This window comes from Fundulus heteroclitus, unplaced genomic scaffold (assembly GCF_011125445.2).
Source record: "Fundulus heteroclitus isolate FHET01 unplaced genomic scaffold, MU-UCD_Fhet_4.1 scaffold_54, whole genome shotgun sequence".
Taxonomy (NCBI): Eukaryota; Metazoa; Chordata; class Actinopteri; order Cyprinodontiformes; family Fundulidae; genus Fundulus; species Fundulus heteroclitus.
This window is the reverse complement of record NW_023396967.1, coordinates 2282152-2298418: the sequence shown is the minus strand read 5'-3', so window position 1 is coordinate 2298418 and position 16267 is coordinate 2282152. Positions and strand designations below refer to the sequence as shown.

General features: G+C 39.8%; 1 protein-coding gene across 1 annotated transcript in view; it reads right to left on the bottom strand.

Moving 5' to 3' along the window:
• Window positions 1–321: 321 nt before the first annotated feature.
• LOC105926068 (poly(rC)-binding protein 4) overlaps window positions 322–16267 on the bottom strand; it is a 62896-nt gene continuing 46950 nt past the window's right edge. Inside the window, exons 9-14 of the mRNA XM_036132773.1 lie at window positions 14294–14365; window positions 10546–10587; window positions 9151–9226; window positions 8622–8671; window positions 3275–3444; window positions 322–1269 (exon numbers count right to left, since the gene is read on the bottom strand). Coding sequence (XP_035988666.1) covers window positions 924–1269; window positions 3275–3444; window positions 8622–8671; window positions 9151–9226; window positions 10546–10587; window positions 14294–14365 — 756 coding nt within the window. The 3' untranslated portion in view covers window positions 322–923. The remainder of the gene's footprint in view (window positions 1270–3274; window positions 3445–8621; window positions 8672–9150; window positions 9227–10545; window positions 10588–14293; window positions 14366–16267) is intronic.

Here is a 16267-nt window from a genome sequence, read left to right as displayed (position 1 = left end):
CCTTGGACTCTGACTATATTTCGTCCTAAGGGAGCTGAACAGAGAGTTGTTTTCTCACATAAAAGCAGGATTCTCCGTACGTGCGCCCTTACTTGTATGTCATGGAAGCTGAGATCTTTTCTCGTCTGGTGTTATTATGCCACTATTGTTTGGGGCATGAGAGCACGATGAATAAAAGCACTTCTTGTGTATTTTATCAACAAAAGATTACAAACAGAGCAACCCGGATCTGATCTTGCATCCTCCTATTAAATGTTTTTCGGTGCGGCTGCGTTCATTCTAAAGTACGATCTACTGTTAGAATGTGAAAACAGACGCATGTCACATTTCAGAAAAAAAAAAAAGATTTTTAATAAATGAAACAATACTAATAAATAAAGATTAACCAGGTTTTACGTTCAAAGTGAAATCAAACAAAATAGACATAACACTGAAATAAAGAACAGTACCATAGCAGAAAAATTAAATTTTAAAAAAGAAGACACCCCTGGGACATTTACAAATGTGTTTTTTTTTTTTTTTTTTGTAAAACTTCTCGAGGCAAACAGACATTGTATAAAAGCGTCAAACAGTAGACAGAGAATTGATCCTGATTACAATTTACAAATTTTTTTGAAGAATAAATACTTAACTGAATTATAATTGAGGTACACATGTCAACCTATTAAACATGTGTCTCTCAGGTGAGTTTGTTTTTTTTCTTCCCAAAACGATCAATAACACTAATGATGTGATGATGAAAGCAGTCAATAAATTCATGAGAAAATGATAAATTATCTACAATAGTAAATAAACATTTAATGGCGTCCGCCACTGCTCTTGTTGCTGCATCGTGGAGTTAAAATCAGAAGCATCTCTTCGGGTGAATATGGCTACATCTCTTCTGCAGAGGAGCAACGCAGCTGTCTTCCAGCCGACTCTCGTCAATAAGGAGCAAACTTCTGTCTTTCTGGCTTTTTGATGCAGTTTGCTGAGGAGATCTTGGCGGTGTAGGCGGCAAGAGTGGCGTGGGAGGGTGCCGCGGTGGCGGCCACAGTGGGGGCGGGGCTGGAAAGAGTCAGAAAGGGGACGGATTTCATCCCCAGGAGCCCAGAGAGCGGCATGGCGCCGTATGGGGTGCCCAGCATGTGAGCGGGGGTCAGCGTACCCATGGTGGCCAGGGTGGGTGCAGGAGAGGCGGTGGGGGAGGTGGGCTGGGTGAAGGCCATGTTTAGGTCGACCGGAGAGCCCATGGTGGCTGCCTGGGCCGTGGATTTGGCTGTCTCTAAACTGGGATGGTATGAATAAAGAGACGTGAAGAAAGGACAATGAATAAGAGGATTAAACTGCTGAAGATTGTGTAAAAAAATATTAAAAGACAATTTCTAAAATATCAGCATTGGTTTACAGGATCTTGGTAGAAGTCTTGCATAAATAAAGAGTGAACAATGGAAAGCCTCCATAAGCTTTTAAGATTTTACTTGTGTCTGTGTGATGAAAATCAATATTTTACAACACGAAAAGCAGGAGACTTCTAGACCTTTATATTTAGCATTTCTTTAAAGGAGTAGCTTTTTTGTCTATGAGTTTATCAGAGCAGTCAGTATGTTACCACAATCTTACCCACAGTACATATCGCTTTGCATTCTCAGTTTTTATTAACAGAAATAAGTTTCACATGAAAAATAAGCTACAGTTTTGTAAGAGCAAAGCAATAAAAAAAAGCTAATTTCAGTCATATTTTTACTCAGTCTATTCCCATTTACAGTGCTGTCACATGTTTAACATGGAGAATTATTAATAATAATAATAATAATAATAATAATCAACGACCACTTTACTTCACAGAAACTGCCCCCATCCTGTCCTCCACTGCCTCTGGAGTGATGTCTTCGAGAATTGCTGAGGGAGTGTCTCGAGCCAGCAGCTTGAACTGATAATAGTCAGGCCTGTTGGGCTCCACAAAGCTTCCCTTAACCTCCGCTGACGAGGGGGGTGAAGAATCCACCTCAAAAGACCAATCTGTGACGAAACCGTCGGTGTTGCCCTGATCACTTTGTTTCAATATACAGTATCACTTTCCCTTGTCCTGACCACTGTCCCCACTTCGATGCCATTTTTCAAAATTTGTCTGGGGGTGGGGCTAAGCTTCCACATTGGGGTAAGTTACTCAATAGACTGTTGGCTTGCTGTACATTCATTACAAATAGCTCGCGAAGTGTATCTGTGACAGGTCCATTGCCATGATTATTTGGACAAGTGGTGGGTGACCTTCCTTATATTTATACTGATCTGCATTTCTATTTAGGGGTGGGTACAGGACGGTCCAAGATACAAATGAACTTAGGCATTATTTCCCACACAACAAGAGAATTTAATAACACAGTGTGTCTGGTGACATGTATACACACAGTTCTACACATCTAACAGTGCAACAGAAGTTTCAGAATTTCTAACTTTCAGTTGGAAAGCTGTGCACACTTTTATGCATGAGGCCCCTGGTCTGAAATGGACTGAAACGCCACTCAGTGAGGAAAACGTTGTTACTCCAAAATTCTTCTAACTGACCTTAAGCATAACACTTTGTAACAATGAACTGCAAAGGCTTAAGAGCATCAAAGTGAATGACCATCACAAATTCCTGATCTCAGTCCCATGGAAAAAAAATTGAGTGCAGAGTTGAAAAGTGGTCTGTGAGCAAGACGGTCTACAATCCTGACCCATTTACACCTTCTTTGTCAGAAGGAACATTCCTGCAAACTACTGTGAGGAGCTTCTGAAAGGATCCCCAAAATGTTTGACCCAAGTCACGCATTTCAAAATGCAACTTCACCCAAAAACCTAGAGAATAAACTTCTGAATGTGAAGAGAAAAACAAAAACATTTCTTAAAGAAATCTTTTGCTCATTATTTCAGCATTTAGCAAACAGAAATAAGTTAATTAATCCTAACTGATCCAAAACACAATTTTAGTTTGATTTAATGTCACAGTGAGGGGGAAAAAAAAATCTATTATATTTCTTCTCTTTTCTCTTTTGCATCTTATTGACTTTTCTTTTAATGAACAAATCAATTCACGGCAATTCACAACTATTTTGTATCAGCTAAATATGTGCAGAAATGTTTAATTATTCAGTAATTCTGCACTGTATGTTGTTTTTCTTCATTGCCTTTAGGAACATTACCAGCAGCAGGAGGCGACTACTCATCATAACTTTAAGTATGGCTTTTGACCCTCTCAAACCAATGTATTACAGCATCTCATTAGATTGGCTAATGTGTCGCCGGGTCTTACCAGGAGGTAATGAGATACTGGGCCAGGTTGATGCTGACTGGTGTTCCTGTGATGGTAACGTGGCGGTCGCTTGTTCCATCCAGCTGACTGCCAATTTTAATCTGAGCTCCTGACACCTGCCGGATTTCGTTGATTTTGGTACCCTGACGGCCGATGATTGAGCCGATCAGCTGTGGAGGCGAAAGATCGATCAGTTTGCAGGGATTATATGAATTTTACATTTAAAAAATCCATTCTATCCACACAATTTTCAGCATTTTAGACAGTTTCAACAGCATCACGGACATCTGAGTGGCACACATGTACTTAGTTAAGATTGTTTTTTGGGAACAAATCATGAAACAACATTTTGGCTGTATAATAAACATCTATACCATTAGTCTTTTCGCATATGGGCAAGCCTATTTCTGTTAGAATTTATAATTAAAAACAAATATCTGGACTCCATTGTACTAAAAAAAAATACAGATCCTTTAAATCATTGTACTTCATGATCAGTAATGCATTCATTTCACAAAAATAATGGAGAGGGACCAATAGTAACTACGTGTACATTTACTTGAGTAACATTGAGTAATCTAGCAGTACATTTTACTACACTGTATGTTTTACTTTTGTTGGAGTAGTTCTATTTATTTATTTATTTTTATTTTTTTCAAAAGATTAAACCATTTAATGTCACTTTGCTTTTTCATCATTAGATGACCAGGTTCTCAGGAGTAGTTCTATTTAGAAGCAAATATACTGTTTGAGTACAATTGCTGGCTGCTCTAGCTGACTGAAAGCACTGCCCTAAATGAAGAATAAATATGTTTTAACTAAAGATGCACCAGACATCTTTTGCATCTTTTGGTTTATGGTAAAGTGAACCTTCTTGTTTTTTACACAAGCTGCGTTGTTCTCATGTTATTTTCTATCTGCTTAATCATTTGGAGGTCGAGTCAATATGCAGTATTTAGTGTAGCTGTTCAAATAATATCTACATTACCTACTTTAAGTATTGGTTTTTAATCTTTATGTTGTAAAACAATGTGATTTGCAAATGTTTGTTTGGTCTGCCCAAATAAACTGTCCTGTAATAATGTTATTTGTACAATTTTTTTTCAGATATAGATTTGAACATAACTTTATGTATTTTTATCCATCTGATTGCATAGTTTACCACAAATGAAATCGAATATTATGTAACTCATTACTTGAGTAGCCCATTTTTAACCCAATACTTGTTTTACTCTTACTTGAGTAAAAAATTGAAATTGCAACCTGGCAAATTAAATTAACAATGTATATTTAATTTGTATCCATATATATCGATGTAAAACCCTTTTTTTCTCAGACATTTAGATTTTTTTTCTTTCAGATATAAAAGGCATTATACGGTCTTTTATTTCAAAATTGTTCTTCATAACCAATTTTTATTCTCCATACTTATCATGACTTGTGAAAAGATCAAATCAAATTCCAGAGTTTTCAGGACAATGTGGGAACCCAAAGTTAAATTCAATACATAACTTAGTCAGTGAAACTTTATGACTGAAACATGCTCTCAAGTTACTGTTGTAACAAAAAGCTGAAGTTCAGTTTAGCTATCCTGATGCAGACAAATTCAAATATTGCAGTACCATTGCTGCTCTTTAGTTGTTTGGTCATCCATCATGAATGTCAAATGCACTTTTCTACCCTGCCGGGGTCTCGCTTAATTGCTACAGCGTAATAACGGTAAAGGAGACGGGAGGAGGCACATTTGCCTCTCATTAATCTGAGTAGCTAAAAGGTTATTGATTACTCTGAGTGGTGACGGCTTCCCAAACAAATCACTTCCCAAACAAACGCCAGCAAGATGCATCTCTGCACTAATGGAAAACATAATGGGAAAATAACTCAAATACATAACGTATGCTCCCCGTCGGCCTGAGCACTCTCTCTGCTGGGAGCAGATGAGACGACGATGAGACCTATTGCATTAAAAAAAAAACAAAAAAAAACATTATTACTTTTGTTCGGCTTTAGTCACCCCCACCTGGACCCCAGGCTGTTTAGTGATGACGAATACTTAGCGGGAGTGGCGCTAACGGCCACACATCAACACGAGTGCACGGTGTCCGGGGCTCAAGTGAGAGTCGTTTATGCCGCCGAATCCGCAGCAAATGCATCAGACAGTGATGAAACGCTTGTAGTATATGACTGTATGCCGAGTTTATTGACCACTGACTTTGTCTTGACGTATAACACACAAACTCCAGTATTTGCTCCGTCTGAGTTCCACATTCCTCTCCTGACAAGTCAGCAGCCTGGTCCAAAACCTCTTAGAGCGACCAGCTTGGTCTGCCCGGCTATTATTGGCTCAGCGGTTCATGCAGGTGGGGGGGTGGGGGGGGGGGTGCACAGAGAGCGGCCAGCCTAAAGAGCAGCACTACAGACAATGGTCGCCACAGACCATACATAGCTGATAAAGCCTCTTCCTAACTGAGAGCAACAATTTCCACCGGCTATCAATAGCATACAGCTGTCATCAGCTTGCCTGCTTCGGTGTGTGTGACCTCAGACGGTAGTCATTTCTGTATGAACAACCCCAAAAACATCTAAATACGCGCAGGTGAGACTTCGCAGATGATCGCATTCGTTAAGAGTGACGCCACACGGTGCCTCCAGTCTACATGTGGCCCATATATCGACGAGTTCCTGCTGAGGCATTCATTTAAAAGGACACAGGAAGAGGGATGGGGTGGCGAAGGGTGCAACCATTTTTCTTCCTGCTAAACCTCGCCTCTTCCGCAGAGGCGCAGCAGCACAATGCTGACTGGGTGTAAGTGTGTGTGTGTGTGTGTGTACATATAAGCCTCCTTTAGGGCTTCAGTGTGCAATCACAGAGTGGGTTTGTGCGGCCCTGAGGAGGAGGAGGAGGGAGGTGGGGGTTTTACGGCAGGCCGAGGAGGCTCAGTCATGGCTGTAAGTCCTCTCTTCTGGAACAATGGCTGGAGCTCACAGCTGTCCCTGTCACGTACAGCACTGGACTCCCTCAGTCCTCTGATACATTGTGTTGTTTGGCGTGTTGGGGTTTCTTTTGGGAAGGGAGGCTGGAAGGGGGTGGGGGGGTGGGGGGGGGGGGGGGGGGGGGGCTCCCAGGCTATTTATGATTGAGGCATCTGGCTATATCCTACAATTATCCTGAAAATGAAAACAGGGAATCTTTTTTTATTATTTATATGTTTTTTTGTTAAACACACTGACAGTGAAAGTGTGTATATTGCAGATTTTCTTCTATTATTCCTGCTAAATACTAATCACCCCCCCCCCCCCCAAAAAAAAAAAAAAAGTTGTTAGTACAGGGCAGTATTAATCCTCCTTAACTTTTTATTATTCAGTGATATTATAAAAAAAACAACCCTCAATTGGACTATATAACACAAAGTTGCTCATGATTGTGAGAGGACAAAAGTTTGTACATGAGTTTTAGAATTCTTCGCAAGTAGAAAATCTGAAACGTGCAGTAAGTGGTCAGGGCTCCTTAATCTGGCACCTGTGTGTCATTTAACCATAGTATAAATACAGCTGTTCTCTGAATGCCTGTTAGAGAACAGCCATGGACAAACAGCGTCGTAACGACCGAGGAACGCAGCAGACAGGTCAGGGATGTGGAGAAGTATAGGATAGGGTGAGCTTATAAAGCCGTTCCACCAAACTTTAATCATCATAATAACGCTGGTTAATCCAACAATTGAAAATTAAACGAGATAGACACAACCCCACCAAGATATGGGTGCTCCTGAACTAAAAGGGAGCAATAATCAAAGGAGCAACCAAGAGGAAAATCATATCTCTGGAGGAGCTGTACGGGGCCACGGCTCAGGTGGGATAATCTGTCCAGAAAGCAAACATAAATCGTTTAATCCAGAAATCTGAACTTTATGGAAGAGTGAAAGAAAGCCATGAGAGCTCCTGTTTTTTGTTTGCTATAAACCAAATGTATAGAGGACAGAGCGAACACGTGGAAGCAGTTCTGGTCGGATAAATGCAAAAATAATTTTTTCGAATACTTCTCGTATGGTGCAGGAAACATACCTGGTGTAAAACACAACATATCCCACAGTGATAGAAGTATTGGTAGCCTTTGGAGAGGCTTTTCTTCAGCAAAGACAGGGAAGTGTCAGAGTTTATGGGGGATGGATGGGCCAAACTATAAGGCAATCTTGGAAAACATTTAAAGGCTGCACAAACTTGAGAATGGAAAGGAGGTTCACCTTCCGGCAGCGCTATAACCCTATACTTACAGCCAGAGCTACACTGGAATGGTTTACATCAAAGCATGTTCATGTGTTGGATCTAAATCCAATTGAGAATCTGTGGCCATACTTAAAAATCAACATTCACAGGCATCCTCCGTGCAACCTGACTGAAATGGAGCAATTTTGCTGGAAAAAAAACAACAACTGGTAGAGCTATGCTGTAAACGACTTGGAGCTAATTCCAGGACGCTAAATAAACTCACAGCACAGTTTTCACAAATTTTTTTGGTACAAAAATATTTAAAGCCATCCATCGTTTTCCTTTCACTTCGCAATTATGCACTACTTTATGTTGGTCATACATGTAAAATCTCAATAAAATACCCAGAGTTCTATAACGTGACACAATGTGTGTGTGGATGTGTGTGTGTGGAGGGAGAAAACTCAGTGCATACGAATATTTTTGCAAGGCACTGTAAACACAGATCATATTCTTTCGATTTACTCTACTCTGCAACATCTCATTCGCTGTTCTGAGGAGATGAGCTGAGAGAAATTCATAGCCTATCTTCATTGCAGTTTTTACTTCACTTATCGTTTGGGTTGATGCGGCTATGCAAAGCCAGAGCTGACATCGCTCTGTCTAAAGCAGGCACGCCTAACGCTGGACTGATTATTTCATTGTGATTTCTGCTCTCAGATCAGAGAGTCTGCTCATCAAACCCGGGCGGAGGGTGAGCGAGCGAAGGGGGAACGGATCTTTCTCTCTGTTTTCTTATTGGCTGTTTTGACAGCAGACAGCTTCTAAGTAGGTCAGGAAACATGAGAGGATTTCGCTGATCACTCATGGGAGTCAGTCTAAGACAATACGAGTGTAGCCCCCACAATAATGCAGAAAGGATCCATATCAGCTCAAAGATCCCTTTAACCTTGGTGTAGTCAGAGGTTGGGATGATGAGGATAATTAACGAGTTGCCCGCATCGCTTTCATCTCTTTTGAAGTCACACTGCAGCATCTTCGTGGTTGTATCTCGTCACCTGCTGCAGCGCTGCGTGAATGTGAGATGAGGGCTGGCTATAGAAAAACTGACTGAAAAAAAAAACAAGTGTGTTTTTCTTACATCATTGGGAATAAGGAGCTCCTGAGACGTTTGAGAGTTTGTGTCCATCCCTGACGAGAGAGAACACAAGTATTCAGAGAATAAAGCTGACGCATCAAAGCTTTTACATATACATTCAGCTCCTTTAGTTGGCAAACATGTACAATCCACCCCTGAAATACAGCAAAGACTATTTCAGTAGAAAACTGCCAGATACAGTAATGGAGTTAATTTCCATTATAATGGTTTGATGTTTAACACAGCATTAATTCTTTTTTTTTTTTTTTTTTTTGCTCCTGGTTCTCTGACTCGGCAGAAAATATCATTACACATAATACGTTCTCACTCAGGCTGGCAGATTCAAGACAGCTACAAAACCTCGTCTCCTTCCTGTGAAACCTAAAAAAGCCCCAATTCAGCACGGCTAATACCAGCCGTCCTTTACCTCTCCTAACTGTGGGCAGGTTAAAACGCTATATATGGTTACAGTGGGGGGCCATATCAGAACAATAGAGTACAATCAATAGATGTCCTGACTAATAACACATACCAGGCATGATTGTCGAAGCAGGCTGGGCTATGGGACTCAGGCCTTGCTGCATAGACAGCTGGTGCAGCTTGGCCAGCTGGAAAACAAAAAGAGGAGGAACTCGATTCAGACACACGCTGAACCACAAACTCATCATGTTATACATAATTTAGCCATTACTCTTACACTGTGACGACCTTGAATAAAATGTAATTTTTGTTGTTTGAAAAAAAAAAACTGATAACATGATCTAATTAGCTTTAGATTCTCAACAGAAAAGCAACCATTATTCATAATGCTGCTAATATTATTTAACATGTTAAGCATTGAGCACCTGCGATAAGCACCTGTAACACTGTTTTCTAAAAGACACATGTAACTTAGGTCTAAATGTGACGAAATGGAGATTTTGTGGAACTTCAAGTCCTGTCATGTCTTTAATCTATGGGTATCTCTTTTGATGCACTCTGAATAGTGTGTGTGTAGGTATGAGTATGAAGGATGAGGAATTCAGTGTTCAGCTGACAGCAAAAGGTAAATACACGGTGTGGTGGTAGGGGTTACAGTTATAGCATAATATTGTATAATATTTATTTCTCATGATGTTGACTTATACAAAGATATAACCGAAAATAGATGATAAAAACAGGCTAAAAGTAGTTTTTTTGTGTGGTTGGAGCATATTGCGTAGAATATTATCCCTTTGTGTATTTCTACTCCTTACAGAGTAACCTTGGGAATGTAACAAGCTCATATTAGCTGGTGAATTAGTCAGGCTATCAGCTCAGTTAGCCGGTCTGAAGTAAGCCGTTTAATAGACACAGTGCTCTCAGCTTGCCAACTGCAGTTTGAAAAGGTCTTACTTGAATGAGTCATGGAGGCCCTTATATTAAATAAACAGATAAATATTTAAGGTCCCACAGAGGGGGAATTTGTCTTTGCATTTAACCCATCCCTTAGGGAACAGTGTACTGCCAATACTGAGCAATCTGTGGTTAATGGTCTTGTTCAAGGACCCAGAGTGACAGACTCAGTTTCGAACCACCAACCTTTGGGGTCTAAGACGAAAACGCCTGGCTCTAACCACTAGGCAACCACACCCACCACCTCACCAGTTCTGTCAGTATTTGTCACAGCTTCCCAAATTTCTCTTTCTTATAAGCGAATAAAAAGGTTTGTGTGTGAGTGTGTGTTTGTGTGTGTGTGAGCACTGCGGTACCCTGCAGTGTACTATATGCCCTCTAAGACTTTCCTTAACATCTTACTGAAATTACTTAAAAAGGCAGCAATAGTTTATCGGCTCATTGGGGCAGTTTCGAAACTGTGTAAAGCCAAATTTTTAAAACGTCAGAGTAATTGAATACCATAACTGGTTCAGGTCTAATCAAATTACAATTCTCCCAGAAGCAACCATACCTCTGAATGTGGAATGCCATATTGATTTTGCAAGGTGTAGGCCTGAAAGAGAGCATCATGCATTAGTTAAATTATAGGAACAGAAACATCACACAGGCAATCAGTTAGCAGCTTCTTAATGAAAGTACTTCACTGTCAGTATAAGCTGCTAAATAACATGAAAACCAAACATATCATTACATTTCTACTAAAAAGATGCAATAATCGGATGCATTTGGAGTATGAATTCATGCTTGTGGTCATGATTGAATCAGACATAATACTTTTGTTTGACCCAGTGTTATTTTCAGACCCGTCAACATTATAGAGGCCAATGGTATTAGAGATGTGATGCCCACAGCATTAAGAATAGCTTATTAAAGTTTTATTAAGAACTGCTCTGTCTTCAATTTCCTATCTTTGACATTCTACACACGTCAATACAGACATCTCTATACACGGCCCAAAGCTTATTCCGACAAAGACGGATCAGTGTTGAAAAAAGCATTTTATGGCAAAACTTATGCTTATCTAAAAAAAAAAATTACTTTTCATCCTCATCTTCTGGTTTTCATTGTTTCTACTGAGTTTAAGAAGTGTGGTGTTTTCTGCAGTTAAACATCAAACAAACAAGGAAATAGAATCGTACACAAAAAAATTAAATATATGTTTACCACGGAATATATTAGTATTCTCTTAATAGAACTGGCCCAAAAACATACCAAGCTGTGGATTCAAAACCATAGTAGGTACTGCATTGTGGTTACTGTGTACTGTAAAATTGAACACGATCAGTGTTAACCAAATTTTTTATGAAGATAGGCTGGTTCCTGTGATTATTGCCAGCTATTTCAAAACTACATTTTAAGTACTGAAACCAGCATATCGTCATAAAAAAAGAAACTTAACATGTTTTCAAATATTTCTAATTATAATATCACAGACAACATGTATACATTAGCAAGTATTTTGTCAATATAGGTTCTATGGCAAGGTTCACGTGATCTAAATAAACAAATTAACAAGAAGTAGCTGAACATGCAGAAATGGGTCAGAAAAGCTTTCTATCCTCAAAAGTAAAATTTTCAATGAACTTCAAGGCAATCAAACAATTTCTTGTTATGTTTTCAGCTTCATTTTAACATTATAAAGAAATCCCAAGGATGAAGAACTGCCTTGATAGCTCAGTAGCACAATTATTAGTTTTTACGTTAACTCCATGAATGAAAAAAAACAAAACACCCAAATAGCTCTGCCAAGGAGCAGGAGAAATATGGACTCTACAGCGGTTTTGGGATGTAGTGCAAGTTGTTCACTGAGTCAAATAAAGCCCCAATAGGTAAGGTCAACGACAACAGCTGGAATAAATGACACAAAAGAAACTAAAACAGAAGTGGATTTACTCTGTGTTTGGCATCATCTTTTACAGACTGAGGATAAGGACAACTCTATCTGATTAGTGATAGCAAACTGTTGCCAACAAGTTACAGAACATATTTCTGAAGTAGGATATCTTTAGCTTTATAAAATTCATCAAATATTTAGTTTTTGTTTTTTGCAGAAAAAGACAAAGGTTTCAAATGAATAAGTCAAAGATCTAACTCAAAAGAACCGCAGAGCAAAATCTTATCCAAACAAGAACCTTTATTCTGCCACAATTGAAAAGACCAAATCCAATGGATTTCCCTGAAAAAAAAAATCTAAACCCAATAACTGAAACATCTTTTTCCTCTCATATTTCAAAGACTTGATCAATGAACCAATAATGTTACATTTCTGGTTCTGCAGCAGAGCTGGACAAAACAGACACCTCCCCGCACATTAATTGTACAAATTATGCAATGCTGTCACTGTGAGTTCCTACTCAGTCAAGCTCACTTCAGACTCGTACGCAAGAAGGCTGTGTAACAATTTAATCCTAATGGTGTTGCCATAGAGCTTGGTTACAGCGTTAAAGTTACGGCTCTGTTGATTTTGATTTAGACTTGTAAAATACTTGATTGTTAAGTCTATCATTATAGCAACAATGCATATTATTATCAGTGAATTGTATTTCAAAAGAATTTAGCACTAAGCTAGCAGTTTTGAGGAGAATAAACACAAAATTTCACCATCAGGTGGGCTTTTGAGCACTGGCTGTAGCCCAAAAAAAAGATGTGTGGCAAATCACGACTCTCTACCTCCACTCCAGCTGCAACCCCTCCCCCCCCTCCCCTCACCCGCCCACAGCAAAACAGCATTAGCTTTCAGAGGAACATATCTAGTGAAGAAGAAACTCATAACTTTTTAATGCTGTTTGCAAGAGGACGTTTCTGTCCACTGGGGATGCTCTCTGCCATTTTGCTCCTATTCTGCACTGCTCTCGCGGGGGCATTTTATGGGCATGGAGGGGCTAAGCCTTGAGTGGCAACTGTTCACATGGACGTACATGCTGACGCGGCCGGCCCAGCCCTTTATACACAAGAGACTGGAGAACAACACAGTGAGATGCTGTGTAATGGCAAACCATATTCCATCTAAAAAGATACCTTTAGTTCTTCACATGACTATTTTTCAATTCTTTCTATCTAAAATAATGAAATTTCGCTTACTGCTCCTTTAAGGTTGTGATAGTTGTAAAACTAAATACTGCAACATTTATGTTGGTTTTCAGTGGCTCCAGTTTCACAGTGTTTTCATGTTCCTGTAAACCTTTCCTATCCTTGAAATACTGTTTATCTATCAGCTGAATTGTGCAACGCTCACAAAGAGCAGAATAACATCCTATGTTTTCTAGGATTATACAGTGATCATATCTCTGCATCTACATAAGAAACTGATCTTATGAGGGTTTCATTACTAATAGTAACATTAAACTCCATATTACTCATTCAAAAACATACTTTGTGATTTTGTTACCAAGAATGCAAAGTTATACATTTAGATACAAATTTATGATCTGCTGTGTCAGAAAACAATGGCTAAAGCGTCAAATTCATGGAACCTCCCAACAGCTGAAAAGCAAAAGATGGATCTATGGATCCATCCATCCATCTGAATAATTAAGGGGGTGTCTTTATATCCCTCCCTCATTACAGTTATGGCCTTACCAGACAGCACTTAGCTTAACTCAATTTTGTCTGACGCCAGCAGTCTGGCTTCTATTACTAGTCCATCCTATATGGCCATAAATGGGAGAGGAGAGCTCATCCTTGCACTGTGTCAACGTATCAGAACTGGATAGAAACAGGGTAAAGGAATGATCTAATGCTTAACTTTACCATACCATTTAATGTGTTGAATGTTTGGATATTTTACCACTCTCATTTAGCGGCTGTCCTGTCCACGCTGATGTTGGGACAGCGTCTTCTTCTGCTGTCATGGGGCGAATATTCCTAAAGCCGAAATGTTTGTGGCGCAGAGCTTGGCGGGACAAAAAAAGACACAGGGGATCTGCGGTGGCAGTGCGCAGCGGCATCAAATTTCAGGCCTGCTTATAGCACTTATGAAAGGCAAGAACAATAGCTGCAGCTTTACGCTCAGCTGTTGGTTTTAATGCCTCATACCACATGTTGGACTGTCTTTCTGTGCACCTACAGCACAAGCCGTGCTCTCAATCACTGCTCAGATCCTCACAGAGCTAACACTCATTCCTCATAGCACCACAGGGTAGTTCAAAGACCAGTGTTTGAAACAAGCTGACTCCTACAGAGACCAGTTTATCCGGGAGACTTTTAGGAGAACATTACATGTTACACACACACTGCACGTCGTGGATCAGTCCACTTACCTGTTGGAGGTCCAGACCACCCTGCGTGACTGAATACAGAGGGTGAGGGGCAAATTCTGAGGCATCGAAAACCTAAAAAGACAGAAAATAATGAGAGGCAAAAAGAGATTTTAGTTCTTTGCAAAAAAAAAAGAAGAAAATGTACCACTATTTGAATTTTTTCTGCATTTTGTGTTGTTGCATTCATAAAATTCAGTCTTCCTTGTTGGAATTTTGGTGTTTTGGCCAAAAAAGCCCTTCTGATGGTTTTCTTCCTGCCGCTCTCCCATAGCGGCCTGAATTGTTGAGTCTTTGTCAACATTCTCCCACCTTAGCTGTAGATCTTTTGATCTTTGAATCTTTTAGATTTTTGCAGCTAGTCCACAGTTAAAATGGACCTCTTGGCTGCTTCTCTGGGTTAATGCTGTCTTTGTGCAGACTGTTAAGGTGGATGGCCATGTTCTGTAAAGCTTGCAGTTGTACTCTTACCGTACTCTTACCATTTTAAGTAGACTGATCAAACAGGGCTCTGTAAAATGTGTAAAGCTTGAAATATTGTTTTATGGACTAACCCTGTTCTAAACTTCTCTACAACTTCATCCCTGACCTCTCTCCGGTGATCCTTCATCTTTATGATACTCGTTTTCCACAAAAACTCTCTAAAGTATCTCTGATGTCATTGAATTACGCTGAGAATAAATTAGGCACAGCTGGACTCTGTTTATAACTTAGGTGACCTCTGAAGGCATTTGTTGGCACTGTTTTTTTTTTTTTTTAGGTGTATCGGGGTAAAGTGAGCTGAACAAAGCGTTTTAGATTTTTCTATCATTTGAAACCCATATAGGGTTTTTCTCACACTTCAGTGTTATGAGCTGCTTTGTTCCCGTCTAGCACATAAAACTTCAGTATAATTCATTAGGGCTTGTGGTTGTAACTTGACAAAATGTGAAATAGTCTAAGGGGAATAAATACTTTTGCAAGCCACAGTAGTTATCAAAAATATTGCCATGCTGATACGTTCTGCAAATATTTCAGCTGAGAGTGTGAGTAGGTGGAAGTAAATCTGTGTGCACTACTCACAAGTTTGAGAGCTACACATGATGTGAGAATAATAAATAGAAGCTTCAAGTTTTTAGTTTATTATCGGCTGTTGCCACAGATCAAATTTGGTCTGCGATGGCCTCTCGAGCCTGCATTTTTGACACTTTTACACACGTAACAGGCTTATAGGCTATGACTCATTCCACAGACCCTTTCTCAACCTATTTCATTTCCCTCCCAGAGTTATGCATCCTTATCACGGCGCAGCCTTCATTAAAGCCTCCTCTCGGTGACCGGCGTCATGCCCCGGGTTTAATTTTATTGCCTATTATGAGGAATATCAAAAACACAGAGCCATTCTGTAAATTGACTCGAGCCTGAAGCAGCACAAACAGTGTCAGAACTGCTGACAGCTATGCAGAATATCTGGCTGTAGCCAGAGGAGACGGCAGGCCTCCAGCCTCACTTGCTAATCTTGTGTCTCGCTCCATGGGAGGGGGAGTTGGGCAGGGGGTATCTGCCCCTTCTCAAACAACAGCATCTTTAGAGCTCCAACCAGTCATCATACGCACACAAAATCCACTCTGTCCGCCACCAGCAACCTTCAATAGGAGTCTTGTCTTTACAGCACGTGTAGCAAAGAATCAAATGAAAAAGAACAAAGAAATCATGCAAGAGATACTTTTACTTTACATGCCCTATTATGGCACCATTTATCCACCCAAAGACAAGATAAAAAGCATATTCTGTATTACTATCATTGGTCTGCCTCTATCCGTCTATCCCCTACCACCACATAATACACAGGAAAAGGATTACATTCAGAGCAACCTTAACTCTATTAAACCGCAAAAACCATCAATTCGACTTGACTATATGTGTATTTCTTTGTTTTTCCTAAATCAATGAGAAAAAAAACCTTGAAAAACAGATTTTTATTTCAAAGTAGTTACC